The sequence below is a fragment of the Megalobrama amblycephala genome, linkage group LG5 (genome assembly GCF_018812025.1).
Source record: "Megalobrama amblycephala isolate DHTTF-2021 linkage group LG5, ASM1881202v1, whole genome shotgun sequence".
NCBI lineage: Eukaryota > Metazoa > Chordata > Actinopteri > Cypriniformes > Xenocyprididae > Megalobrama > Megalobrama amblycephala.
In genome coordinates, this window is record NC_063048.1 from 21,701,205 (window position 1) to 21,727,986 (window position 26,782).

The 26,782-nt window shown below is 39.9% G+C and overlaps 2 protein-coding genes across 5 annotated transcripts; one reads left to right on the plus strand and one right to left on the minus strand.

Annotated features, from left to right (window-relative positions):
* The first annotated feature begins 331 nt into the window (after positions 1 to 331).
* On the plus strand, positions 332 to 18,353 carry si:ch211-63b16.4 (kinesin-like protein KIF3A). Of its 4 annotated transcripts, none has more exons than XM_048191227.1 (22): positions 332 to 685; positions 1,308 to 1,436; positions 1,583 to 1,677; positions 1,828 to 1,911; positions 2,006 to 2,156; positions 2,379 to 2,452; positions 3,236 to 3,374; positions 3,521 to 3,601; positions 4,030 to 4,061; positions 4,219 to 4,242; positions 6,155 to 6,259; positions 6,777 to 6,856; positions 6,962 to 7,118; positions 7,382 to 7,465; positions 8,545 to 8,731; positions 8,814 to 9,217; positions 14,040 to 14,231; positions 14,408 to 14,503; positions 15,880 to 15,927; positions 16,373 to 16,562; positions 16,704 to 16,833; positions 16,908 to 18,353. In XM_048191227.1, exons 2-22 carry the CDS (start codon positions 1,346 to 1,348, stop codon positions 16,960 to 16,962), a joined length of 2,499 nt encoding a protein of 832 aa, XP_048047184.1. In that variant the 5' UTR covers positions 332 to 685; positions 1,308 to 1,345; the 3' UTR covers positions 16,963 to 18,353. The 4 variants fall into 4 exon arrangements, with proteins under 4 accessions (XP_048047184.1, XP_048047182.1, XP_048047183.1 ...); XM_048191225.1 differs by having other exon boundaries at positions 334 to 685; positions 16,931 to 18,353; XM_048191226.1 differs by having other exon boundaries at positions 334 to 685; positions 1,308 to 1,412; positions 16,931 to 18,353.
* A 141-nt stretch (positions 18,354 to 18,494) lies between these two features.
* Positions 18,495 to 24,737, minus strand: LOC125268769 (protein FAM161A-like). The gene is made up of 4 exons (XM_048191229.1): positions 23,786 to 24,737; positions 23,342 to 23,613; positions 21,535 to 21,616; positions 18,495 to 19,392 (listed from the first exon to the last, which is right to left on the minus strand). The coding sequence occupies exons 1-4, from the start codon at positions 23,894 to 23,896 to the stop codon at positions 18,496 to 18,498; spliced, it is 1,362 nt and encodes a 453-aa protein (XP_048047186.1). The 5' UTR covers positions 23,897 to 24,737; the 3' UTR covers position 18,495.
* Between the last annotated feature and the right edge of the window lie 2,045 nt (positions 24,738 to 26,782).

The window sequence follows — 26,782 nt, forward strand, 5'->3', positions numbered from 1 at the left end:
GCAGGTTTGACAGATTGTTCCTACTTGAAAAACAAACAAACAAACTTCTTAAACCAGCATAAGATTCTTTTCTAAACTGGTCTGATGGTTTTATTGGGATTCTTGGTGATTTGGCTTGGAAAATAGTTTGGTGACTAGCTAAACACAATCTTTGTGAGACAATCTTAAACCATCTAATACCAGAAAATCATCTTAGGCTGGTTTAAGATGTTTCTTGTATATGATCAAGCTATTGAGTAAGCTAATTGGATGCATTAAAATACTATTAAACTACTATAAATATAGGCCTAATATAGCCTAACTACAAATATAACTACTAAAGTCAAAATAAATTTCTATCAGTTTCCAGCTTTTTTTTGTATGGGTTTGAATAATTGGCTCCTAAATTCTCAGGACATCACAATCAGAGAGGCGTTCACGCGCCTTGCTGCGAGCGCGTGGATCGTCGGAACGCCAATTCAACGCTCATCCGCGCGACCTGAGGCGAGGAGTGATGAACAACAGGACATTTCAAAAAATTAAAACAAAAACATGTCAGCAACACCCCGAGTGAGATATTTGCAGTTCTACAGAGACGGGCTGATTATCTGGAAAGGGATTCCAAGGATGTTATTCCAGGAATAATGTGCTCTGGAGAGACGGTGTCTTGATTACTTAAAGAAACAGCTGAAGCAGTTGAACAGAGGTAAGTTAGGTCTTTCAAATCTCTTCTAATCTTATTGTTTTTCAAATTAAAATTTTAAGTGCGTCAACTGTGGGATACAGGATCAACTTTATAAGCAAACTAAATTTATATATAGGCTAAATCCTTTTAACTATAGTAATATTAGTTGGTTTTATCAGTAATTTCAATAAAAAATGCAACAGCTCGTTTATTGTAGTTTAACGTTTCATCCTGTGTAGCCTACATTGCGGTGTTTATCTTGCACTTTACGGTGTTTAGTTAATGTTTAATGTTAATTACATTATTTAAGAGTCATATGTGTTACCCTGATGGCGTTTTATATTTGTGTGTATACATACACCGTATATGTAGCCTATTCATCGTGCGTCCTTATATTTTACCAAAACATTTGTTTAATTCATACTTTTTACTTTCACCATACAGTAGTTATGGTAAACATTTTTGGAGTTCTTATTATTATATCATATTGTCTATAAAACCAATACTGATGATTTGTCTCACAGAAAAAAATGCCTTTTTTTTGATCATAGTTGGCCAAAAAGCATGCTTTTACTACATTCCAATAGTCTTTAATTCTTGTTTATTTCATTCATATCTTCATCTTTGTCTACTATATGAACAGTATTTATCTACTGGACAAGAAGCCAGAGTTGGAAGAGGATGTCTGGGGTAGATAAAAACCTAAACTCAGAGAAAAGTTTCAGAGTGGTCGTCCGTCTGTGTGCCCGTGAGAACATACACTCACACACAGGTCTCGCACAAATATTGCAGGTTTAATATGCAGTTGGACGTTTGCATAAAATTGTGTTTTGTTTTACCTTTTCCCCATTGTTTTGTCTCTTCATTTCTGCAAACATTCCAAGCAATACATGTAACCCAAATGTTTCAATTCCTCAGTGAACAACAGACCAGAACATTCTACCTCTTTAGATGAACCCAGAGCCTCCATCAAAGTGACACATCTCAACAGAGTAGTTGTTGACACTGGAAGGGTGAGTGTTGAATCGAATGAGATCAAAGATGTCATTTAATTAGATTCATCATCCTCATTTTGCAAAAACAGAAAGAAATGATTCAAGTGAAACCAAAGTATGCAGTAAAGTCAAGTGAAGGTCTGATTGTCTGTTTTCTTTATTCTGCAGAGTCACAAGTCTCATATTATAGATCTTGATGCAGTTTTAAATGAGGAGGCATCTCAGAGAGATGTTTATGAGTCAACAACAAAGGTTCACAGAATGTTCTTCATAACAACAGTTATATTCATGTTTCATACTAGTCCTTAGTAAATTGAGATGCTAATCTCTCTCTCTCTCTCTCCAGTGTCTGGTGGAGTATCTAATGCAGGGTTATAATGGCTGTGTAATTGTCTATGGCTCTCCAGGCAGTGGTAAGACTCATACCATGCAGGGATGCAGCGTTTTAGCCAAACACAGAGGCATCATCAGCCGCGCTGCTGAGGACATCTTCACTTGTATCAAACCTTCAGGCTATTGGTTTTAGGAAATCACATTTTAACTTCGATTACCCCATTTTCTTCAGATAAGAGAGACTTATATATCTTATTGCAGTAACATTCAACTCCTCATTCATTGCGCCACACAACTATCCAATGTCTGGAGAGCTTGAATAAAAGACTACACATAATATGACCTGTAACAGCATCCTTGAACAAGCCTTAATTTGAATAATCCAGCCCCCAAGGCATCTCACTGCAAAATCAGAGTGTCATTCTACCACATCTTCAATGAGAAGATATATGACCTATTGGTAAGTATTTTATAGTGTAATAAAATAAATAACTTTATCTATTAAATCAATCTTATTGTTAGGTCATGGGAACATTCCAGGAATGCCAAATCAATCAATCATTAAGCCTCATTGTCCTAAATAAAGATTTATTACTATCATAATTATATATACACACTACTATTTAAAATGGGGTCAGTATGTTTTTTTTAATGTTTTTGAACATTAAAAGTCTCAATAAAAAAACTCAAAATTAGAGTATTTCTCAATAAAAAATACAATAAAACAGTAATATTCTGAAAAATGATTATAATTTTAAATAACTGTTTTCAATTTTAATATATTTTAAAATGTTATTTATTCCTGTGATGGCAATGCTGATTTTTTACTCCAGTCTACAGTGTCACATGATCCTTCAGAACTCATTCTAATATGATGATTTGGTGCTTAAGAATTTTTTAGTTATTATTATTATTATTATTATCACAAATTCTTTCAGGATTCTTTGATAAATAGAAAGTAAAAACAACAACAAAAACAGAATTTATTTGAAATTGCTTCTATTTTTTGTCACTTTTGATCAATGCAATGTTCCTAAGAACAATTCTTTCAAAAAAGGAATCATACTGACCCCAAACTTTTAAATTGTGGTGTATAGAAAAATTCAGCATTTTTAGGGTACCAATAAATTGCATAATTCTATAAAATCCCAGGGCTTGAGAAACTAAAAAAGGAGGACAATTAACACTCAATTTAACAACAGATGTTCAGATGCTCTCTCTTGTCTCACTTAAATCTGCTCAGGATCCGAAGGGGAGTGAGGTGATCTGGGTGCGCGACTGTGAGGAGGTGGTGCATCTCGATGGGTTGACGGAGGTGGAAGTGAGCTCCGCCCAGGATCTGCTGCAGGTGCATCGCCGTGGCTCCGCCCTCAGACACACAGGTAACAGAGCCATTAACTCAATCTGAGCACAAATGTTCTGAAAGAGCTGATGAGCAAACACTATTTTATCTGAAGTATGATCATAAGAGTGATCTCAGCTTGCTTTATACAATCTGACTCCTACATACCTTTCTAAAATTCTGCAGGGATCTCAAAGGGAGATTTTCCAAGCCGATCCCACACGGTATTTAACATTGTGGTCATTAACACAACGGTCCAGTCCCCTGGTAGGTGTTTTTATGTTTTCCAAACATAAAAGTCTTTCTGGAGTTTCCCTGAATTATGTTTTTGCACTTATGCCATGTTTTTATTCTCTTATTACCTTTGTAAAATAAATTCCTCATAGATGTTTTAGGAGAGTTTCATTGACATTCTACTACGTTTTGACTTGTTTTTAATGGTAACTCAGTCCATTTGTCGGTCAATAACTCCCCCCAGTTGATCCCCTACGCATTAGTCAGCTCTAGGAACCTCTGCCTGCGGTCTGATTGTTATTGTAGAGAGATATGAACATACCAGAGCCTCCCACAGGGTCTCCCAGTACCCCCTGCAGTGGTGTGTTGCAAACTCACTGTGTTAAGGTGTAATTATATTCTATTAACACAAATCTGATTAACCTCCTCCCTTTGTGTGTATTTTTGTTGAATGGTTGCAGAGGGAGTTTTGACAGCCAGCAAACTCACTCTGGTAAGATGATAGCATCGGAGACTCCTTTTAGCATAACTGAAATATTAGGTATTCTCTGAGGGAAATACACATTCTTGGCATTCTTGTGGTAAGCACCATATTTGTCTGTGAATTAATAAAGAATTATGAAACTCACATGATTGTTGCTCTTTGTTAGGTGGATCTGGCAAGCTCAGGAAAAGTAAGTTTATATGTTGAAATTGTGTCTTCTCATTGTAACATAATAAACAGTAAGAGTAAACACTATTGATTGCCCTATTATAATATTTAATTTCTATATAAAATATTTTAAAGATTTAAAATATTTAAAAAACCAAATGTTTTTTTACACCAAATGAAAAAATGTAGATTTTTATGATTACATTGATACGCCAATAGGTGGTGTCCTTGTGAATAAATCATTAAAGGGGTCCTATTATGCAAAATTCACTTTTACATGGTGTTTGAACTTAAATGTGTGTCAGCAGTGTGTGTACACAACCATCCTATAATGGTAAAGCTACTAAGTTACTCAATCAAGAGCAGTGAGTGATTTTCTGTTTTTTTGTTTTGTTTTGTTTGATTCATGATTCAACAGCATATATGGCAGTAATTACTGTACATTACACTGCTTTCACTTTAATACACAGATCTAATACACACATGCAATTTCTTTACTTGCTATTTACATTTACAGACATAACCGACTGTGTTTATGTGAACTTTAGCTGTGTTTCCACCTCAGGAACTTTCCCTAGGAACTAGGGACTTTGGGGTGGTCCTCGGTGTGTTTCGACTTGAGGGACCAGGGTCTAAATGAAGTTCAGAGTAAAAATTTCACCTTAAGAAAGTCCCTGCTTGCTAGGTAGTACTTTTTCAAAGTTCAGGAACTTTCGGGGGGTGGAACTTGGCCGTTGAACATACTGATTGGTTGAGTTCACGCAGCATTTTGATTGGTTGAATACACGCAGCATTTTATTTCAACCACCATTTTTAAAAGTCTGTTGCGGTGTGTGCAGTAAGAATTGTTTGCTATTTGAATCAACAATGAAGTTTAAAAATTATGACCAATGGGCTGACGACGAGGTTCATGTGGATAATGAAATCCAGCAGGAACTGGAAAGTCAAGCAGTCCTACGTCACTGGACTAATCTTCACAGTACTTTAGATCAGGATGGTCTGGGGGCAACAGGTCTGGGGGGGGGGAGTTCCTGGGACAATTTTTTCAGGTAATTTCAGTGGAAAAGAGTGTTTTTTTACATAACCTTGACAGTGTAAGCGCAATAACACGTGAAAGAGAACTTAGTATAATACTCACGGGACGTGCCGTCTGACAGCCAGCTTTCTGTGCACGTGCTTCAGGTGTGTGCGCTCAGAAAACCATATATCAGAAGTTTAGACTGACATGGCTTTAAAATGCATGCAGATAATAAACTTTTATGATGATGAAGAACTGCAATGTCACGTGAGCGTGACCGCGATAGAGATGATAATCAAAGCCAAAGATTTTTGTTAGATTTTGGCAACGTATCCGAGGCACGAGCTGTAAGCTCCACCCTCTTCTGGAAAGCGAGGTGGGGAGCAGCAGATCATTTGCATTTAAAGACACATGCACGAAAAGAGCATGTTTTTCCTTCCACTCAAAAATGGCCATTTACAACATGGTATAATAAATGATCTGTGGGGTATTTCGAGCTGAAACTTCATAGACACCTTCTGGGGACACCAGAGACTTATGTTAAATCTTGTAAAAGGGGGCATAATAGGTCCCCTTTAAAGTCATTAATGAATGATAATAATGCTTGGAGAGCCGCAATGGACGTGACTTTGTACATAATTATTTATTGTCGGAGCAAATTAAACTAAGTATCAATATTGTATCTAAAATGTAATTTGCGGAATATTAACCTCTTGCTTAATGAATTGTTGTAGAAAAGCAATCTCACAGTTGTAATCATGCTATTTTTTCGAATATCAACAACGAGTACCTTCAAAACGTGACCGATCGCAAAGACATCTTAAAAATACACAGGTTTATGTGACAAATACCTCAGTTTCAGTTTTAATATTCACTCTTTCTTTCTTTCTTTCTTTCTCTCTTACTGTCACATCAGTGCCGTAGTTCTGTGGTTCCTGACATGAAGAGAACTTTCAATACCACAAATGAAAACCCACAAGATACCAAGATGCTGAAACGCTCCCTCACCATATTCGGAAATGTTAGTAATACCTCAAACATGTCATCAAAGAAGAAGCATGTTCTATCTTATCACTCTTGTCCCGGTCACACTAAGGGTATTTTTGTAGAGCAGCGCTTGTTTTGAGTATCTCAAGACGTACTCCAGTGATTATTTATCAGTCTAAGGGCCCTATCTTAATCATATCAATGTGCTGGCTGCATATGCAGGAAATTAGACACAGGAAATGATCTGTGGGGATACATAGCTTTCCATGTAGGGATGGGGGGATGTCATGTCACATCTAACAGAGAAAATGATTTCTGCCGAATACTGGCCTCTTCGTTTGATTGTTTACATTTAGATAATGTTGAGGCCTCTTCTTCCCTGTTACGAATTTTCTCATTGTGTTTAAAGAAAAGTTCCAAACTATGAGTCATTTTGGACATGAATCATATAAAAACATTTTGATGCTGTCCTGGTATAAATGATATAGTACAATAAAATTATTCAAATGCGAAATTAAGAAAATAATAACAATCCTTTCTTTCTTTTTTAGGTGATTTTTGCCCTCAGCTCTGCGGGGTCCCAGCACGTCCCATACAGAGAATCCAAACTAACCCGAGCACTTAGGGATTGGTGAGCATCATCAACATCGCCATAATCATGCTCCATTTTCTTCAACATTTGTGTAAATTCATTGATTGTTTCTGAGTTTGATGTTTATTTTGGTATGTGGTTTAGTTTGGGAGGGAACTGCCGGACATGTTTAGTGGTCACGGTGTCATCTCATTCATCTTCAATAACCGAAACTCTAAGCTCTCTTCAGTTTGCCTCCAGAGCCATGGCTGTTCCTTCTCGACCCATATACACATCTCAGTTACATTACACACCTGAACAGGTAAACGCATTCTTCCCATGAATATTTTAATTCTGAAAAATCATACTTTTAGTATATACATCACACTTCAACAAATGCACACAAGTCTTCACAGATTTTACATATATTATGATATGTATTAATTTTCATGTTAAATAAGTGATTTTGTAATGACAATTTACACACAGATGCACAATGCTGGTGAAGTCTTACACACGACACTCTTATCTAACTGTTTTCTAAAATCAGCTTTATAAATTACGTAATCTCACAAAATATTCTAGCCATGTGCATATCTGAGCGGGAAGAAGGACATTAATCATCTCAACAGACAGCAGATTTTACCGCCAGTTGGATCTGACAGAAGGGTGAGACTCAAACTCGCACACATACACAGCACATACTCGCATAGACATAATTTACAGCTTCATTTTAAACCCTGAATCTGTTTATATGTCAAGTGCCCTTTTGCAGCTGAGCGAGTCGTAAAAATGAAAGAGGCAACTTTTATTGTGCTCATCAGTTTGACTGTTCATTTGAATAGTTTTCTGGGGACACTAGAGACTTATGTTACATCTTGTAAAAGGGGGCATAATAGGTCCCCTTTAAAGTCATTAATGAATGATTCTTTATTGAACTTATTCACTCAACCGATGCTAGTATGCGGTTCCGAATTCAGAAACTGTCCTTACAAGTCTTTGAATCATTCATTCAACTGATTCATTCAAAAACATTGATTCAGTCACTGACTAAATGCTACCTAACATTTGTGTGTGGCTTGGAGAGGTGCAACGGACGTTGCATTTTTACATAATTAATCTTTGTACATAATTATTTATTGTCTGAGCAAAATTAACTATCAATATTGGATCTAAAATGTAGTTTGCTGAATATTAACCTCTTAACCTCACATAGATGCAATTTACAGCTTCATTTTAAACTCTGAATCTGTTCGCATGTCAAGTGCCCTTTTGCAGCTGAGCGAGTCGTAAAAATGAAAGAGGCAACTTTTATTGTGCTCATCAGTTTGACTCTTCATTTGAATAGTTTTGCCTCTTGTGGCCTGTTTCTAAAGTTACAGTATAGTGAGAGAGAACATCAGCAGGACACTATGAGTCAGAGGAGAACAGTGTTAATCTAACTATATAATATACAATGTTTTATTGGGACATTCAGACATTGTGTACATTAGAACTAGAAGACGCTTGCCATAGAATTCCCATGGAACAAACCTGGGGTCAAATAGGTCACATTCCTTTATTAACAACTTATAAAATCTTTCGAAACCTTTTAAAGTTATAAAGCAAAGCTATATTTTCCAGTTTTAGAAAATAATGGCTCTTATGAACTGGTTCTTTATAAAGAGTCTGTCAGAAAGATTCCCAAACTTGCTGAAATTAGCCATTTGAATCAGTGAATCATTTAGTGCCATAATTTGAATTCGCAGACATGCTTGCTTCCCATCCTCTTGAGTTCAGTCAGTTCCTCTGAATCTAAACTCAGCTCAAGTCACTGTGGAGATGGGCTGGAGCTCAGAACTTTTCTGCCCCTGCTAGAAAAACCAGGCCAAACTGAACCATCTGGACATTACCACCGTGGATCTCGACCTGGAGATGAGAAGAACAGAGCTGATGGTAACAAGCTGCATTTTCAGCTTTATCCCATAAAATCGGGAGTCACTTTAACACTAAACAAGAACTTTTAACTGCTTTGCAGGTAGGATGACCCGTTCCCTGTCCCGTTCCCTCTCTCGGGCAATACTCCATGATGCTGGGGGGAGAGAAAGAACTGGAAAGGGATTGGAGTTTTCATCTGCACAGCGCGGCTCTGTTGAGCGGCTCTCCGCATCCTCTCTTGAACCTTTTTCAGCTACCTCAGCAGCTGTGGAGTGTCCTAACTGTTCCCGGGAACGAAATATCCGAGAGGAATATGACAAAATCATTGTTCAGGCTAAGAGAGACAAAGATTTTCTAAGTCAGAAAGTAGCAGAACTTGAGAATGAGTTGAAGATGAGAGCAACAAAGGAGAGAGAAGAAAGGACAAGCTGGGAAAAGAAAAGAGAAAATGAAGAATCTACCAGCAGCACATCTGCAGCTCCTGGAATATTACAGACTGCAGAGGTACCAACACATTAGAGCATATACTGCATTGAAAATGTGCTGGGTTATATCACCATTTGTCACTTTGTTCCTATAGAGGAATGTTTCAGATCATAAAACTGTGGAACCCTGTAACTATTCAGTAGTCAATATCAGGGAAATTTCAGTAATCTTAAAGGATTAGTCCACTTTTAAATCCACTTTTCCTGATAAATTTACTCACCCCCATGTCATCCAAGATGTTCATGTCTCTCTTTTCGTCAGTCGAAATGAAATTAAGGTTTTTGAGGAAAACATTCCAGGATTATTCTCCTTACAGTGGATTTCAATGGCTACCAACAGATTGAAGGTCAAAATTACAGTTTTAGTGCAGCTTCAAGGGCTTTAAACGATACCAGATGAGTAATAAGGGTCTTATCTAGCGAATCGATCAGTCATTTTCGGAAAAAATACAACCGTTTATGCTTTATAAAGAAAATACCGCCTTGAACGTGTCAGGTAGTGGTGGTGGTGGAGCGAGGACTCAAATGCAGGGAAGGAAGGGCTTTTTATTAATAATAAAAATAAAAACAAAAACACAACAAAAACAACCCCGTGGGGGAAAACAGACAAGAATAAAACTTGACTAGACTGGGACTTGACTTGACTTGACACACAAGGGAAAATACAACAACGAACCAGCACAGGACTGCAAACACAAGGAGAATAAATAGGAGAGCAAACAAGGCAGGTAACGAGGGAGGACAGGTGGGGCAAATCAACCAATAATCAGGTAACAAGATGGGCGGGGTCAAGACAATAGACATGAGAGCACATGGCACAAAGAAACACATGACAAGCCATGTGCTCACACCAAACAAAACAAAGACACAAGCACATGGCCAATGAAGACAAATCACAAGCCATGTGCTTACACAAGACGAGACATGAACACGTGACTATGAAAACTCATAAGCCACGTGTTCACACAAAACAAGACAACATGGAAGCACGCAGCCCGTGAAACACAGACTGCGTGCTAACACAATACAAGACAAAAACACAACATGAAAGCACGCGGCAGGTGGAAATCACCGCGTGCTACACAAAACATGAGACAAGAGCGCACGGCAAGTGAAAGTACACACAAACCGTGCGCTCACAATAAAGACAGGACTGGGAGCGCGAGTGTCCGAATCCCGACACAAAACCGAAACCAAACTAGACACGAGTGCCGGGATCCGAACGCCACGCTCCCAACATGAAACAAGGCACGCAGACAAGAGAGCGCACGGCCCCGAGAACACTCGAGACCGTACGCTCACACAAAAACACAAGAACGGGAGTGTCAGAGCTGTCACAAAACCAAGAAATAAACAAGACTGAAGTGACAGAACCCTGACACTACCCCCCCTCTAAAGGGACGCCACCTGGCGTCCCTACGAGGGACACAAGACAAACATGACAACATACACGACACAAGACAAAAAACACACCAACAAGACAACATGACAGAACATCAGAACACAAAGACAAAGAGGGGAGGGAGGGAGGGGAGCCCAGTCAGTCAACAAAACAAAAACAGAATGTCTTTAAGGAAACCAGGGAGGGACGGGAGGGTTGAGCCAGGGAGGCTCAGGCAGGTCTGGGGTCCCAGCTAAGGGCCAGGGAGGAGCCGGAGGGACAGACCAGGGCGGGACCGGCGGGACAGACCAGGGCGGGACAGGCGGGACAGAAGTCCTGGCAGAGGGCCAAGGCGGTACTGGAGGGATAATCCAGGCGGGCTCCAGCAGGCCTAGGGTCCCAGCAGCAGGCCAGGGAAATACAGGGAGCTTGACTGGCGCCGGCTGGGCAGACGGCTCGGGTGGCGCCGGCTGGGCAGACGGCTCTGGCGCCGGCTGGGCAGACGGCTCGGGTGGCGCCGGCTGGGCACGGCTCGGGTGGCGCCGGCTGGGCAGACGGCTCGGGTGGCGCCGGCTGGGCAGACGGCTCGGGTGGCGCCGGCTGGGCAGACGGCTCGGGTGGCGCCGGCTGGGCAGACGGCTCGGGTGGCGCCGGCTGGGCAGACGGCTCGGGTGGCGCCGGCTGGGCAGACGGCTCGGGTGGCGCCGGCTGGGCAGACGGCTCGGGTGGCGCCGGCTGGGCAGACGGCTCGGGTGGCGCCGGCTGGGCAGACGGCTCGGGTGGCGCCGGCTGGGCAGACGGCTCGGGTGGCGCCGGCTGGGCAGACGGCTCGGGTGGCGCCGGCTGGGCAGACGGCTCGGGTGGCGCCGGCTGGGCAGACGGCTCGGGTGGCGCCGGCTGGGCAGACGGCTCGGGTGGCGCCGGCTGGGCAGACGGCTCGGGTGGCGCCGGCTGGGCAGACGGCTCGGGTGACGGCCTCCGTGGCCGCACCAGGGAGAGCGGGCAGCTCGGCAACAGCAGCGGGCTCAGGCTGGGGCTGCTGCGGGACGGCAGCGGGCTCAGGCTGGGGCTGCTCCGGGACGGCAGCGGGCTGCTCGGTGGCGGCCTCTGTGGCCGTATCAGGGATGGTAGTGGGCTCGGGCTGACAGACTGGTCCGTGGTCAAAAGAAATTGAGTGCGTTCTCCAGGCACGCAGAACAGCCAAAACATAAAAGGCGAAGACAGCCCTCTTGGCCATGACAGGACTAACAGGGAGAGCATGCGGGGCTGGAGCGGGCTCACGGGCTGGAGCGGGCTCTGGGAAGGCCTCCGGGCCTACAGCGGGCTCTGGAAAGGCCTCCGGGCCTTGAGGGTTGGAGGAAGGCTTCTTCCTCTTCCTCCGTTTACGTGGGCGAGGAGGTGGCACTGTGCCTACCTCTGTGGGTGCTGCAGCTTCCTTGGTCAGCTCTGGGGGTGCTGCAGCGGTCACAGCAGCCACTGGAAGGTCTGCAGTGGGTTCAGCCACCTCTGGGCAGGTGGCAGATGAGGCTGACCTGTTCTTCCTCCTCCCTCTCCCCGAAGAGGTCATCGGAGGACTGGGGACTTGGCAGCTTGTGAGGGGAATGGGAGGTGGACCAAGAGGGGGAAGGCCACCCTCCTCTCCGCGGTTGTAAACAAACCCCACAAACTGCCAGAAAGACAAAATCCCCAGCATTCCCATCTCCCAGGCGCTGACGGGCTCATTAAGGCTGCTGTTAAAAATGTCCTTGAGCGCTGCGTCGCTGATGTTGAGCCCCTCCGCTGTGAGCACGAACAGGTGAGCAAACTCCTTAACGCTGGCTCCCCCTTGCCGAAGAGAGAGGAGCTTGCTGCACTGATCCACCATCAGCTGGGCGGAGGGGCTGGGAGATGGAAAAAGGAAGATGCCCATCCTTCTGCTGAGTCCTCAATTGGCTGGTTCGTTCTGTCAGGTAGTGGTGGTGGTGGTGAAGGAGCGAGGACTCAATTGCAGGAAGAAAGAGGGCTTTTATTAATAATGAAATAAAACAAAAACACAACAAAAACAACCCCGAGGGGGAAAACAGACTAGAACTTAAACTTGACTTGACTTGACTTGACTTGACTTGACTTGACTTGACTTGACTTGACTTGACTAGACTTGACGACACACAAGGAGAAATACGACAACGAACCAGCACAGGACTGCAAACACAAGGAGAATAAATAGGAGAGCAAACAAGGCAGGTAACGAGGGAGGACAGGTGGGGCAAATCAACCAATAATCAGGTAACAAGATGGGCGGGGTCAAGACAATAGACATGAGAGCACATGGCACAAAGAAACACATGACAAGCCATGTGCTCACACCAAACAAAACAAAGACACAAGCACATGGCCAATGAAGACAAATCACAAGCCATGTGTTTACACAAGACGAGACATGAACACGTGACTATGAAAACTCATAAGCCACGTGTTCACACAAAACAAGACAACATGGAAGCAACCGTGAAACACAGACTGCGTGCTAACACAACACAAGACAAAAACACAACATGAAAGCACGCGGCAGGTGGAAATCACCGCGTGCTACACAAAACATGAGACAAGAGCGCACGGCAAGTGAAAGTACACACAAACCGTGCGCTCACAATAAAGACAGGACTGGGAGCGCGAGTGTCCGAATCCCGACACAAAACCGAAACCAAACTAGACACGAGTGCCGGGATCCGAACGCCACGCTCCCAACATGAAACAAGGCACGCAGACAAGAGAGCGCTCGAGACCGTACGCTCACACAAAAACACGACAAGAACGGGAGTGTCAGAGCTCTGTCACAAAACCAAGAAATAAACAAGACTGAAGTGACAGAACCCTGACAGAACGTACTTTCCGCTTCCGCATTTTTCATAACGCTTACGCTGAATGTCCTAGGCCTTCCCTATTCAAGTTACGGAAAAAAACGAAACTGGCGCCGCGTTCGTTCCGTAAGTAGGTCTTTTCGGTCTTTTAAACAAATGAGATTTATATAAGAAGGAGGAAACAATGGAGTTTGAAACTCAGTGTATGTCTTTTCCATGTACTGAACTCTTGTTATTCAACTATGCCAATATAAATTTAATATTTAATTCTAGGGCACCTTTAAAATAACTGTTTTCCATTTGAATACATTGTAAAATGTAATTTATTCCTTTAATGGCAAAGCTGAATTTACAGCATCATTACTCCAGTCTTCACTGTCACATGATCCTTCATAAATCATTCTAATATGCTGATTTGGTGCTCAAGAGGTTCTTATTATTAACGTTGTAATATTTTTATATTTGTGTTATATTAAGTGTTCAGGCAAACATAAATATTTTTACATTAATATTTGGGCAAGATGGGAATTTTGATCAAAGAAGTGCATTTGACAGTTTAAGATGGTCTGTGTGTCGTTTCCGAAAAGAACAGCACAGAAATTTCTCGACCTGTTTTGTAGGTGTGTTTGCAAACAGAAGCAGAGCATCTGAGAGCAGAGCTGAGCGCATGTCATGAGAGAGAGAGGATGCTGACAAACACGCTCCACTCTGAGAGAGAGAGACTGGCCCAGGACGCCCAGGATCTGCTCACACAGCTTAACAGCACCAAAGAGAGAAACAGTCAGCTTGTGTCAGCCCTTAACAACCAGAAGGTACATATCACACAAGGTCTGTTTGAATATGTGAACATGTGAAACAACAACACAACCTATTTTTGTTTTTTAGGATTACATAAGTAAAGTGCAGTGTGATCACTTTAGATTGCAGTCTTATTTGTTGGTGATTGTAGTTTGATATTTGTGTTATTACTGTGCTGTTTGTATGGTAGGAGAGCTTGTTGGCAGAACTACAGACTAGTAGAGAGGACCTTGAAAGATTTCGAGAGAGTGTGTCTCTTACCCTCAGCCAGCTCAAGACTGAAAAGGTTTCATCTTTCTCTCCTGTTCTTATTATTTTAAGTATTTTTTAAAATTGTTTTTATTTGTTTGTTTTCTATTTATTTCTCTTTTAGACATTTTTTAAGGTCAGTAGATAACTTAGAAACAATTCACTGTACCAGAAGTGTGTAATTTCTGTGCTGCTATTGTCACCAAATAGAATGGCTAAAATAGTGATTACTTTCAAACAGGTTTCATAAACATTCCCCCCTGTCTGGGATTGTTTGGACAAACATAGTCCTGCCCTTGAATTCACACTAAATTGTGTGGTTGGGATGCTCAAACAAACAGCAAAATGTTTTTTTTACACTTTTTGAGAAATAATCCCACACATTCCTTGCTTCTAGTTGTCTCTAAATGTTAAGGCATAGGATATTTATATAATATTTTATGTGACAAAATACTAGGAGTGGGCGATATGACCAAAATCTTATATCACGATATGATACATTTTATTTCACGATAACGATATATAACACAATATATTTATTTTTGCTTTAAATAAGGTTTTTATAATATCAACATTTTTGATACCACTGAAATTTCATAATTCTTATCACCATTTTCAATATCATTTAAAAACTAATACTAGCCTAAAAAAAAAATAGAAAAAAAACAAAGACAACAAACTACCATAGAACAAAAACAAATGAAATAGACCTACCTGAAAAACTTCAAGCACTAGAAGTACTACATAAAATATATAAAGTATTCAAATGTTTAAACAAACACTGCATAGTGTTTACTGTGTAAATTATACATTTATTCTTATTAAAGTTACAAAAGTGATTCAGTCAAGAGCAGTGAGAGATTTTCCCTCTCTTTTTTGTTGTTTGATTAGCATTAATGACAGCAGGCAAATTTGGATGCTGTCACTTTAAGACCGACTACACAGTCCCATTATATTCGTGCGTTGTTCTTTCTCAATTTCTCAGTTCTTAACTGTTTTACATTGACTTAAGACATAAATTACTCTGTTTACTTGCAAGTGCATGCCACTTTGACACATAGGTATGTGTATTTAACTGTTCAAGCCCAATTAGGCAGCAGAAAGCACTCAGTTCAGTTCTCATGCGCTTTATTAGCAGCAGCTTGTCTCAGACAGCAGTTAGAAACACTCTCAGAGAGCACGCGCATAGACTGAACTGAGTTGTCTGTCAATGCTAATTCCGCTTCAACGGTGCTTAAACAGTGCTTAAATAGTCCAAAATCTCTACTGGTTGACATATTTCTACCGGTTATATCGCCCACCCTTACAGAATACTACATATCACTTTCTATACCACCTACTGGACAATGAAAATTACATGTGTTGCCCTTCATTGGTAGATTATATGAATTGCACTTTCATTTTGTTTTACAGACTGAACTGATGTCACACTTAGAGGACACAAAAAGTTCCTATGAAAAGGTAACCTAGGACACACACTACCAATCAAAAGTTTGAGTTGGTAAGATTTTTTATGTTTCTGAAAAAAAAGTGTCTTATGTTCAATAAGTCTGCATTTATTTGATCAATAATACAGTAAAAACAGTAATATTGTGAAATATTTTTACAATTTAAAATGACTGTTTTCTGTTTGAATATATTTTAATTCTTTTGATGGCAAAGCTTAATTTCAGCATCATTAACCGTGATTTTTTTTTGGATTCTTTGATGAATAGAAAGTTCAAAAGAATAGCATTTATTTGACATGGATTATACTGTAATGCATCCTTACTGAATATTAGTATTAATAAAAAAAAATCATACTGACCCCTAACTTTTGAACTTTTTATTTAATTAATTTTTTTTTTAAAAAGAAGAAAGATAATAATTATTATTTTTTGCATTTGTATGTGTACTGCTTTCACAGGTGTGCTTGGAAAATGCTGGTTTGAGACAGAAACTAAAGTCATTTTTGAGGGAGATCAACTCAGCACCCTTTACAGGATCCAGCAGTCCAGATGCAAACACTTCACACACACACACAGTCACAACAAATACCGAGATGATTGTTGTATCACACCATGTGTCTCAGCAATGTCCTGCAGGTGTCACGAAAGGCAAGAGATCCATATAATGTCATTTTCATCATTTGAAAAAACAGCTATAACATCTGTATTAACCTAATTCATTAATCAGTGTTTAAGCTGTAGGTAACCTTTTAATGTTTATGACCTTTATTGTTTTTGGCATGTCAACAGGAAGCGAATGCTGCTTCAGTCAATGTGAAGGGTTTCAGCAACCTGAGGAGGGGTTTACAGAAAAATCTGAAACCACAAACACCAACTGTGAACAGCCCCTGTATAAACCCCAAAATCTCTACAAGCAGCTGTGAGCCTCTGTAGAACAAATCTTGTGAATATGAGTTTATAGAAGTTATATTTGACACTTGAGACCTTATGTAGTGGGTTCTGTGTGGTTTCTGCAGGAGGAGGGAGCACAGTCTGTTACTGGATGTGATGCTGGTTCTGTACAGGAGAGAGTGGTTTCTGCAGGATGCCATACCATACGTCAGACGTACACTCAGGAAGTGTGGACTGAGGCCTGAGGATATAGACTAAAGACTGTGTACTTGTGTGTGAATGAATGAGAGAGGTGAAAGTTGTCCTGTAGGCATCACAGGTAAAGTCATAGTTAGCATAAAAGTGAATATTATGTCATTATCCTTCTGCATACAGCATTATTACTCATTAATGAATGAGTAAAAAATAGTGCGAAAACGCTGTAAAATCATCATAAAAGTTGTATCAAAGACTCTAGATACAGAAAGACGGTTTACTCCTTTTAGTTATGAATAGGAGAAACTGCACTGCGCAATATGGCGGAATACGTCCCGCCTGCTAAGTAAAAGAGCCAATCGCTGTTTGATAAAGTCATTGCGTCACTGTAGCTGCCTTTAGAAGCTCTGGTTCCCATAGAAACCTGAGACTCGCGCTTAGGATTGCACATGCGCATTGGCTCTTCTAGCATGAAAAATAAGCTATGTGAGCATAAGAAACAACATATATGGGCCAGTTCATGTCAGATTTTGTTGCTGATTTAAAATATTTTATTTAATTGTGAGTTCGCCTAGCATTTTTTGAGATTTCAGGATTTCTTGGTATTGGATGCCCGAAATAGCTGCCTGGAGGCGTTGCAAATATGGCCACCGAGTGAACAGACTTTCCTTGAAAGGGACTTTGGTTGTATTCTGACGTCATACAATAGCTTTGTGAGTAATGGACCAATATTTAAGTTGCCATTCACTGAAAATATTGGAATCCTCCCATGGGAGATCATGAGAGTTCATAAGCCAAGCAGCAATGTCCGAATTACAAGTGAATTGTTCTTTTAACTCATTTATCACAGCACCACAAAGCTATTGTTTGACTTCAGAAGACTTAGAATATAGTGCATGAACCATATGGACTACTTTTATGATACTTGAATTATGCTTTTACATTTTTTCTTCAGTCCCTATTGCAAGTTTATGCTAAAGAATGACCAGCATGTTCATGTTCTGCAGAAGAAAGTCACACAGGTTAGAAACAACATCACAGTGAGTAAATTATGACTGAAAATTGGAAAATTTTGAGGGTGAACTATTCTTTAAAGTGCGCTCACTTTAAAACTGACATGGGAATATATTTAACTTAACTAAGGGCAGAGTAAAGAAAAAGATGTTCCTTTTGAGCTAACAAATGAATGAATTTGGCACCCAACATCATCATGTTTGTGTCATATCATTTCAGTTATGTAATGCAGTAATTTAATGTGGAGTCCATTTAAAATCCAGCTGAAAATGTGTTCACCAACTCTGTTACACAAAAGACATATAATAGAGACTATTAAATGATGGGTTTGTGAGTTTATTTATTGGCTACATGATTTTTTTTCTCTTCCACAATAACACAATTAAAAACCAAAGCATATATCTGTTTCTATCACACCAAACAGTTACAGAGTTATATAATTAATAAGTTCTATAGACTATGATTTAGTCTATGTCAGTATTTAAACACTGATGTAGTCACTCTTGCAGGAGTTCAGGGGTTCTTGGCTGTGGCAGAGGCTGGTCCTACGTAGTGGATGAATGTAGGACCAGTCTCGGTCTCTCTCTCTGTTGCTCTTTCTCTCCATTTCCTCCTCCACCTGCAGCAAACCCTCGTCTTTCCATTTCCTGAGGTTGCTGCTGCAGCGTGATATATCTGTGCTCTGTGGCCTTGAAAATTCATCATCATACTCATTCTCGGCCTCCTCTCCCTCCTGCAGCGTGTCTTCCAGGATGCTAGGGGGCAGTGCTGAGCGTCTGTTATTCAGATGAACTGCCCCGTATATGTGGGAGTTCGGTGAGCTGGGCCTATATAGAGACCTCGGCACCGGTCTGGCTTTGAACGCCATTCGTTCTGTTTTGGGAGACATGTTGTTTAGCTCATCTGCTAGTTTTTTTTCTCTTTTCTTCCGCTCTCTTTCAATGAAGCTAAATGGTTGCTGTGGAAGAGGAGAGGCATGGCGTTGAGTGCCTTGTTGGTGGTGGTTTCCACGTTGAACGTGATCCGTTTGGTTAATCTGATTTTTTTGTTGCTTCAGCTTATTCGGGCGCTTATTGATGATGTCATAGAAGAGCAAGTGAGTGGTAGCGGGGGCCGGCTTAGCGCGAAACTTCTTGCCACATTCTTTCAGCTCATCCAGCTCTTTCTTCAGTCTCTCATTTTCTAACTCCATCTCAGAGCGAGTTTTCACATTGCGCCGTTTGCGATCCTCCTCGCGAAGCATCATGTGAAACGGTTTGGGTATGGTTACTTTAGAATTTTGTCTCAGGCTGTCCATTACCTGATTGGCTGCACTGCGAGATGAGTTCTGCTGGGAGTGACACAACTTCCTGTGCTCCTCTAAGGAGTTCTGCTGTGCCTGTTGTGAAAAAAAAAACTAATTAAATGTTAGATTTTTGTACTTTGCTATTAGAACTGTTCTGTGTGACTCTTCGTAACAATCACAATTCAGACTTTAATGGAGTTTTGGTTTTTAAATTGAATGAACAAAATCAAAAAATTAACCTTAATATTCCAAATGTGTGGTGTGACATTGTTTTCAGTAATGTGCAATGCGTACATAATTAAGAGAAATAAAATGTGTTTTAGGGTTTCATGACTCTTGAAAGCTGCAGTCTGTAAGTTTTGCCTCTTTGTCGCCATCTCTGTTTGAAACCTGCAACTGCAGTCATTTGCGGAATTCTCATCTTTACGTGGGTTGTGCATCGGCACGGCTCCACAGCGCGGATGAATCTAATGTTTGCTGTCAGTTACCACACCGGTGTGGATACTGTACTTTAAAATCACAGTTTCTACATCTTAGAAGTATGACCAAAATACGAATTTTCACCAGAAAATGTCATCTGAACAAGTAAGCAACAAATCTGCCACTTTTGTTCTGACCAACTGAGAAAAAAAGTATTACAATAAATCATGCTGCAATGGTGATTAAATTAACGATCGCTTAGCTCGGATCACGTCAAACTGTGCAAATTATTATTATTGTTATACTTTGTTCCTTAAATTGTTAATGTTAACAACATCAGCATTGTGTGACTGTGTATTTAATGTGTATTAGCGTTACCTGTAGATTTCATTTTTTTGTAGCCACTCCGCAGTCCAAAGTCTTTTGCTTTTGACTACGGGTGAATCTCCAGTTGTCACTGATGATTGTCATTTGGACCTTTCTGGATTACAATAAGTTTAATTATTGCAGCTGCTGTGAGAAAAAACTATAAATGATCCGCTAACAGGAGCATCCTCACATGCCATATAGCCTACTAGTAGGGACTCCTTCTTTATGTAAATAGACGTGACGTAATGACGCAAAGACAAATGGCTGCATTCTCGAATTTCCCGCAGAAACCCACTAGTACTGATTTTATTAGAAAACATTATTAAAAGCTTACCATTGTGAATCAGGCTAAGGTAAGGATATAGTTTTGAACACTAGCTGGTTATGCACTTGCTCAAAAATTGATTTTGGATCATTTTTAACCAAAAAAAGTTACGGACTGCAGCTTTAAGAATTATAATTTACAGCAGTGGTTCTCAACCAGAAAGCTGGGGCACATTAAGTGGCTTCAGCAAACTTCCAGGGTCCAAATAAGTCTGAACATTATGTAAATATAGCCATGTTAATATAATTCACATGCTAAAATAAAGATGTACAATATTAAACTGACAACATGAACATGTTTTCCAAGTCCCGTCGGATTGCTTTCCATCGGCTGGCTGTGGATGTGAAGACAACAAGTCCTATGATTCCAAGGTCATTTACAGCATCATCACGCTACACCTTTGCTATTGTTTTGAAGAAGCGACTTCTAGCGATGAAACTTACATACTGTGCCTTTAATGACAGCAACACTTGAGCTGCATGAACTCCACATGTTTGTGTAACACCTAACTTGATGATCATGTTCTCCAGCATGATATGAGCTTTTCCAAAAAGCATATTGTGCTTCAGTGGAAACAAGATCATCTGATCATCTGCACAAAGTATATCACATGATTGTTACAAATTTGCTAATTTAATTAATGACCTTTTCATTCTAGAGCTCTATGGATTTCTCACCTCCAACAGAATAACCACAAAGTATCAAAACAAAACCATGTGCTGACTCATAGTGGTATTTCAGCAGAAACGGTCTCATTTCTTCTTATAGAAAGGACACTTTACTAGGAAAGGCCACTATATGTCACTGAATAAATTTAGACTGGTGACTAATATAAAAATAGATTTTTTGTAATGCACGTACTACATTTAATAACGTCATGTGTCCAAATCTGCATATCTGTGCACCATAGCAACCTTAAGTAAACTACAGTAGAGTACATTTAATGACAAAAGTCACTTGGAAATTCAGTTGTTCAGTCTGATGGGCACTTTATAAACAACTATAGTTATGTCTATGTTCTCAGAGTGTTAAAAGGTTCTTGAATATGGTGAACATACATATCATTGAATGAGTTCATCTCTTCCTCCACACAGCTCTCATCTTCTGATTAATTCACTGACCTTTATCTTCAGAGTAGAAACACCATTCTTGAGATGTCCCACTGATACCTTGCTGCCAACCTGAATGAGCTCCACCTGTTCACTATTGAAAGAGGTCAAAGGTCAGGAATCAAACACTGCACATGATCTCAGTGTCTAGGTACGATTTAGTGAAGAAATCAAGTTACTTTTTAAATTTTAACCATGGACTCTTTGTGGAAAAAATGGTTCCATTGGGTTCAGTATAGAACCCTGGTGGCTGTGATATTGCCAAGTAAGAGATCAACATATTTTGTTGATCCTGGAACAACATACCTGTCCGAAAACATAGTCCTAACCCTAACCCTCGCGTAGCCAGACCTTCAGACTGACGGCAGAAGGTCTGGGCTCTATCGCAGCTTTCATTGGCCAAGAGGACGTTTGACTGACATGTAACGCAACCAATCACAGTTTGTTTTGTTCCACATCATGTTTAGGCGCGTGAAAATGTAAAGTCGATGTCCCTGCAATAACAGACCGTCGTGCATCTTTAAATTATTAATTCGTTGTGCAAGTTTACTGCAACAATAGAGCCACAAACTTAACATACTTTTGAAAATCCACCGTTTAGTTGTTCCTGGTAAGTGTTTGTAAACATGACCACGTTCTTCTTCCATGAGGGGGTTTGGCATCACGGCATTTGTTTCCAGGCGGACCGTTAAAGAACGCAACACATGCGTCTCCCGGACATCCTGTATAATTCAACCAACCAGATGACAACTTCGAAACTCCTGAAGTGTTTCCAGATAAGTGTGCCATATGCATCATATATTCAGCCAGTGGTCCATATGTTTATGTTTACAGGTCATGTTTGAGGCTGAGACTAATAAAACCTTAATCTGATTGGTTGATTGGAATGTTGTTCCAGGATCAACAAAGATGTTGGGAGAAATGGAGAAATGTCTTAAATTAATCATAATACTTTCATGTTTAAAGGGTTATACTGATAAAGTATGTTTAATTATGCAATTCAAATTAAAATTAAAACAATACAATTCTTCCATGATGGGAACAGAGCAATTTAACGTTCAATGTAGAACCTTTGCGTCTAAGAGTCTGAACTTTGTTTTAAGTAGCCTACAGAGTTTCATTTTCAGCCCTCCAAAATGTCTTAAAGGTGCTTTAGAGCTCATAGCTATGTATTTTTTTTTTTTTTTTTACTGTAATAAATTCCATAATATGTTTGCAGAGATGTAGCCTAGCAAACAGTTTAGATACACCTTTCTCTGAAAAGTAATGCTACTGCCAGTTATTACTTTGAAATGTGCGTTCCGTGTCAGAACATCTTTTTTTTTTTGGTCTGTGTGATCCCGCCAACTGCAGTTTACTGTTTTATTTCGTCCCCTTTTGCCAGTTACCTGAAACCGCAGCAAACGAATTATGACAGAGATCACAGATTCTACCTGATCTAAAAAGACTTGGCAATGAAATAATTTCAAACATAGCTGATCTTAAACTGCAAGTCTAGTCGTCACTTCCATTGTCAAACCCGCGGCGTCGAGTCTGAGGAGGAGAGGGCGGGGGGAACAATTTTCTTTAATATTTTGAATTTGGACTGCAGTACCCATTTCAACCGCTAGATGTCGATCTTACATAGTACACCTTTAAGAAAAAAATGACTAAAATAAGAAAATAGATGAATGTATTTTATAAATCTAAATAAGATGTATTTTAAATAATGACAATCATTTATTATAATAATTATAATTTTTAATGTTCAGCTTTGCTCATTCCTCATCATTATTATTTTTTAATTTGTATTTTTTTTTTTTTTTTTTAAATCACAGACCTCTCTGTATCTTCTCCATTTTGTCTCCAGCAGGTAATGAGCTGTCTTTCTCTCTGACCAGGTTTGATCTGGCTCAGATAGAGTTTTTCCAGCTCGGCCATGTTTTTCAGGTGTTCTCTCTTCAGCTCCTCTAGTTTGGTATAGTATTCCTGGTTGGAGAACACAGGTCTCTGGAGTTGATGGGCTGCACACGGCTTCCCATTGTCAGGATCAGAGTGAGAACTCAAGTCACACGCCGCTATTTTCTCACTGTCAGACCACTGCTCACACTCCTAATAGAGCAAAATGTAAGTTACAGTGTTACACTACAGTATAAAAATGTATATCAAGTGGTTCTTCCATTAGAGTACTACTTTCATACTGTACGCAGTCTTCACAATTCACCTGGAAATGCGTAATTACAAGGTGAACTCGTCTTTTACGTTGCATAAGTCAAATATATACCTCTGTGTGGTGAACAATATCATTCAGGGAGCATGAATAATCCTTCTCCTCTCCAAATAGAGCCTGAAGTTCACTCGGCTGCAGCCTCTCTGTGCGTAGTATCGGGGTCATGGTCCAGGCGCTTTATTCTTTTGAAGTACAGCACAGCTTGTGAATCTGCTCTTATATAGCTTTAGATAAGTTTTTCTGCTTCCTTTCGCCTTTTGATTCCACTCCTGCCACACTACAGTAGGTTATAGGATTTCTCACCCCTCACATTCACACTCAGATGTGCCAATCACAGTTTATCCCTGTGGATAAGCCTCAAAGGGTCACGATTTAGAACCCGATGCCTGTTCACCATATGTTCCATATATTCTTTAATCCCTGATTTACACCTTCAGATGTGATTTACGTGAACTGACCCATTCCCAACCTTAAATTAGATTTAGAGATTAACATCACAGTTAATTACAGAGTGAGTCCAGAATGTGAAAAGAGTTCAGCTAAAGGTGAGAGATGTTATCACAGTATAGCAGATATTAATCATTCAATATTTAACATGTACAAAATAGTCACTGTATTTTCATTACATAACCCCCACAACCCGAATCAAACCATCAACTCAAATTTCAATTTCAAATAGAAAAATAAGTAATATCTTACAATTGCAACATTATTTCTCTTAATTGCAACTTGATAACTCACAATTCAACATTATTTCTTGCAAGTGTGACTTCATATCTCACAATTATAAGTTTATTTCTCGTAATTATTATTATTATTAATTATTATTAGCTTTGTATCTCAGAATTGCAACAGTATTTCTAAGTTGTGGCTTCGTTTATTGGAGTTGGGACTTAATATCATGCAGTTGCATGTATATTTCTTGTAATTGTAAAGACTTTGTTTCTCACAATTGCAACTTAAAGGGTTAGTTCACCCAAAAATGAAAATTATGTCGTTAATGACTCACCCTCATGTCGTTCCAACCCCGTAAGACCTCCGTTCATCTTAGGAACACAGTTTTTATTGTAGATTTAGTCCAGGAGCTTTCTGTCCCTCCATTGAAAATGTATGTACGGTAGACTGTCCATGTCCAGAAAGGTAATAAAAACATCATCAAAGTAGTCCATGTGACATCAGTGTGTTAGTTAGACGTTTTTGAAGCATCGAAAATACATTTTGGTCCAAAAATAACAAAAACTACGATTTTATTCAGCATTGTATTCTCTTCCGGGTCTGTTGTCAATCCGGGTTCACAACGTGTTATCCAGTGCGCCCGAGCTTCGTTTACAGTCTGAGGGAGACGCACGCTGTATTCAAGCTATTCTACATTGTTTGTATTTTGGTTTTGCTATATTTTTTAAAATGGTGCGTAAGTGTGCATGTCGCAGATGTCCTAATCGGCAAAAACAACGACGTAAAAGTGCATTAGTAATGCTGATAGATGAAAGGATTCAATGGAATCAGTTTAATGGAATCAATTCAGTGGAATCAATTCAATGGAAAGGATTCCGGAAGAGAATACAATGCTGAATAAAGTCGTAGTTTTTGTTATTTTTGGACCAAAATGTATTTTCGATGCTTCAAAAACTTCTAACTAACCCACTGATGTCACATGGACTACTTTGATGATGTTTTTATTACCTTTCTGGACATGGACAGTCTACCGTACATACTCTTTCAATGGAGGGACAGAAAGCTCTCGGACTAAATCTAAAATATCTTAAACTGTGTTCCGAAGATGAATGGAGGTCTTACGGGTTTGGAACGACATGAGGGTGAGTCATTAATGACAGAATTTTCATTTTTGGGTGAACTAACCCTTTAAATACACAGAGGAACAAAAGGACTAATTAATTGGTTAGCAGGTGAACAGGTTAATCAATCAACAACAAACAGGCATATACTTAGGAAACTTGGGTCACACAGGCAAACAGACAATGAAACATTGGCAAAACAGAACGTAACTGAATATTCTCGTAATTATGACTTTCTCACAATTATGATTTGATTTCTGAATACATGTAATGTGTTTGTTTGTGCTGCTAAAATCTGTGCGTAAGTGACCAGGGTTAATCAGTTTATTGCAGGAAGCTGTGTTCACACTCTTACAGCTATCGGACATCTGACACTTCAAGCTGTCAATCCATCTGCTACCACAAATAATTACAAACACATGCACACAACAACCTAATTTCTGGCATTAAGTCTGACTCCCTGTGATTTACTGTATAGATATAACTACAATAATCTCTAAGCTAGGTGTCTTTTCTTTTTAACTACCTCTAAACTGTGATTTTTGTTTTCTAAAACTATATTTCCAGATTGTCAGGAGCTCTTGAATGCAGACCGAAAAAAAAACTTTTAACAGTTGGCAAGACATTATTGATATGATGTATGATTGTGTGCAAGATCCCATATTTTGTATTGTCCACAAGGGGGCATTAAGTATTCATACTGATGTTGTGACAAAGAAGGTTCTGAAATACACCTTGTGAACTGATTTATTTGTCAGTTATTACGTTGGAAGTCTTCCTCATTTGGTCACTGCGGATGCTTGAGGAATTCATTTTATTGCAACAATACTCTCAAACACTCAGGAAGTACACCATGTGATTATGAGCACTGAGCGTTGTGTTCATTCATCTAAGTTCCTCTTTCTGCATTTCCCTAAATGTGCCACATCACACTTGTTACAAATGTGAGCCATAATCACAAGTTCCTCAAAAGAGTGCTCTCACACAAGTGTGTGAGAAAGTTTTCAGTGTAGGTCATACAATCCAGAGTACATTAGTCAATGATTTGCTAGATGCCTTACTCAAGCTCAGCTATTAATAATGGAAAGTTACAGAATGTGTTGATAAGCTTGTGTAGCTAAAAATGTACAGGCCCAGATGAGCACTTCACTAAACACACAGTCATCCTGATGTCTGGTAGCCTTCAACGTCGTCTGGGTGAAGTTACGTCACGTGTGCTCTTGGACAAGACTAAGATTTTCTTGTTCTAATCTGG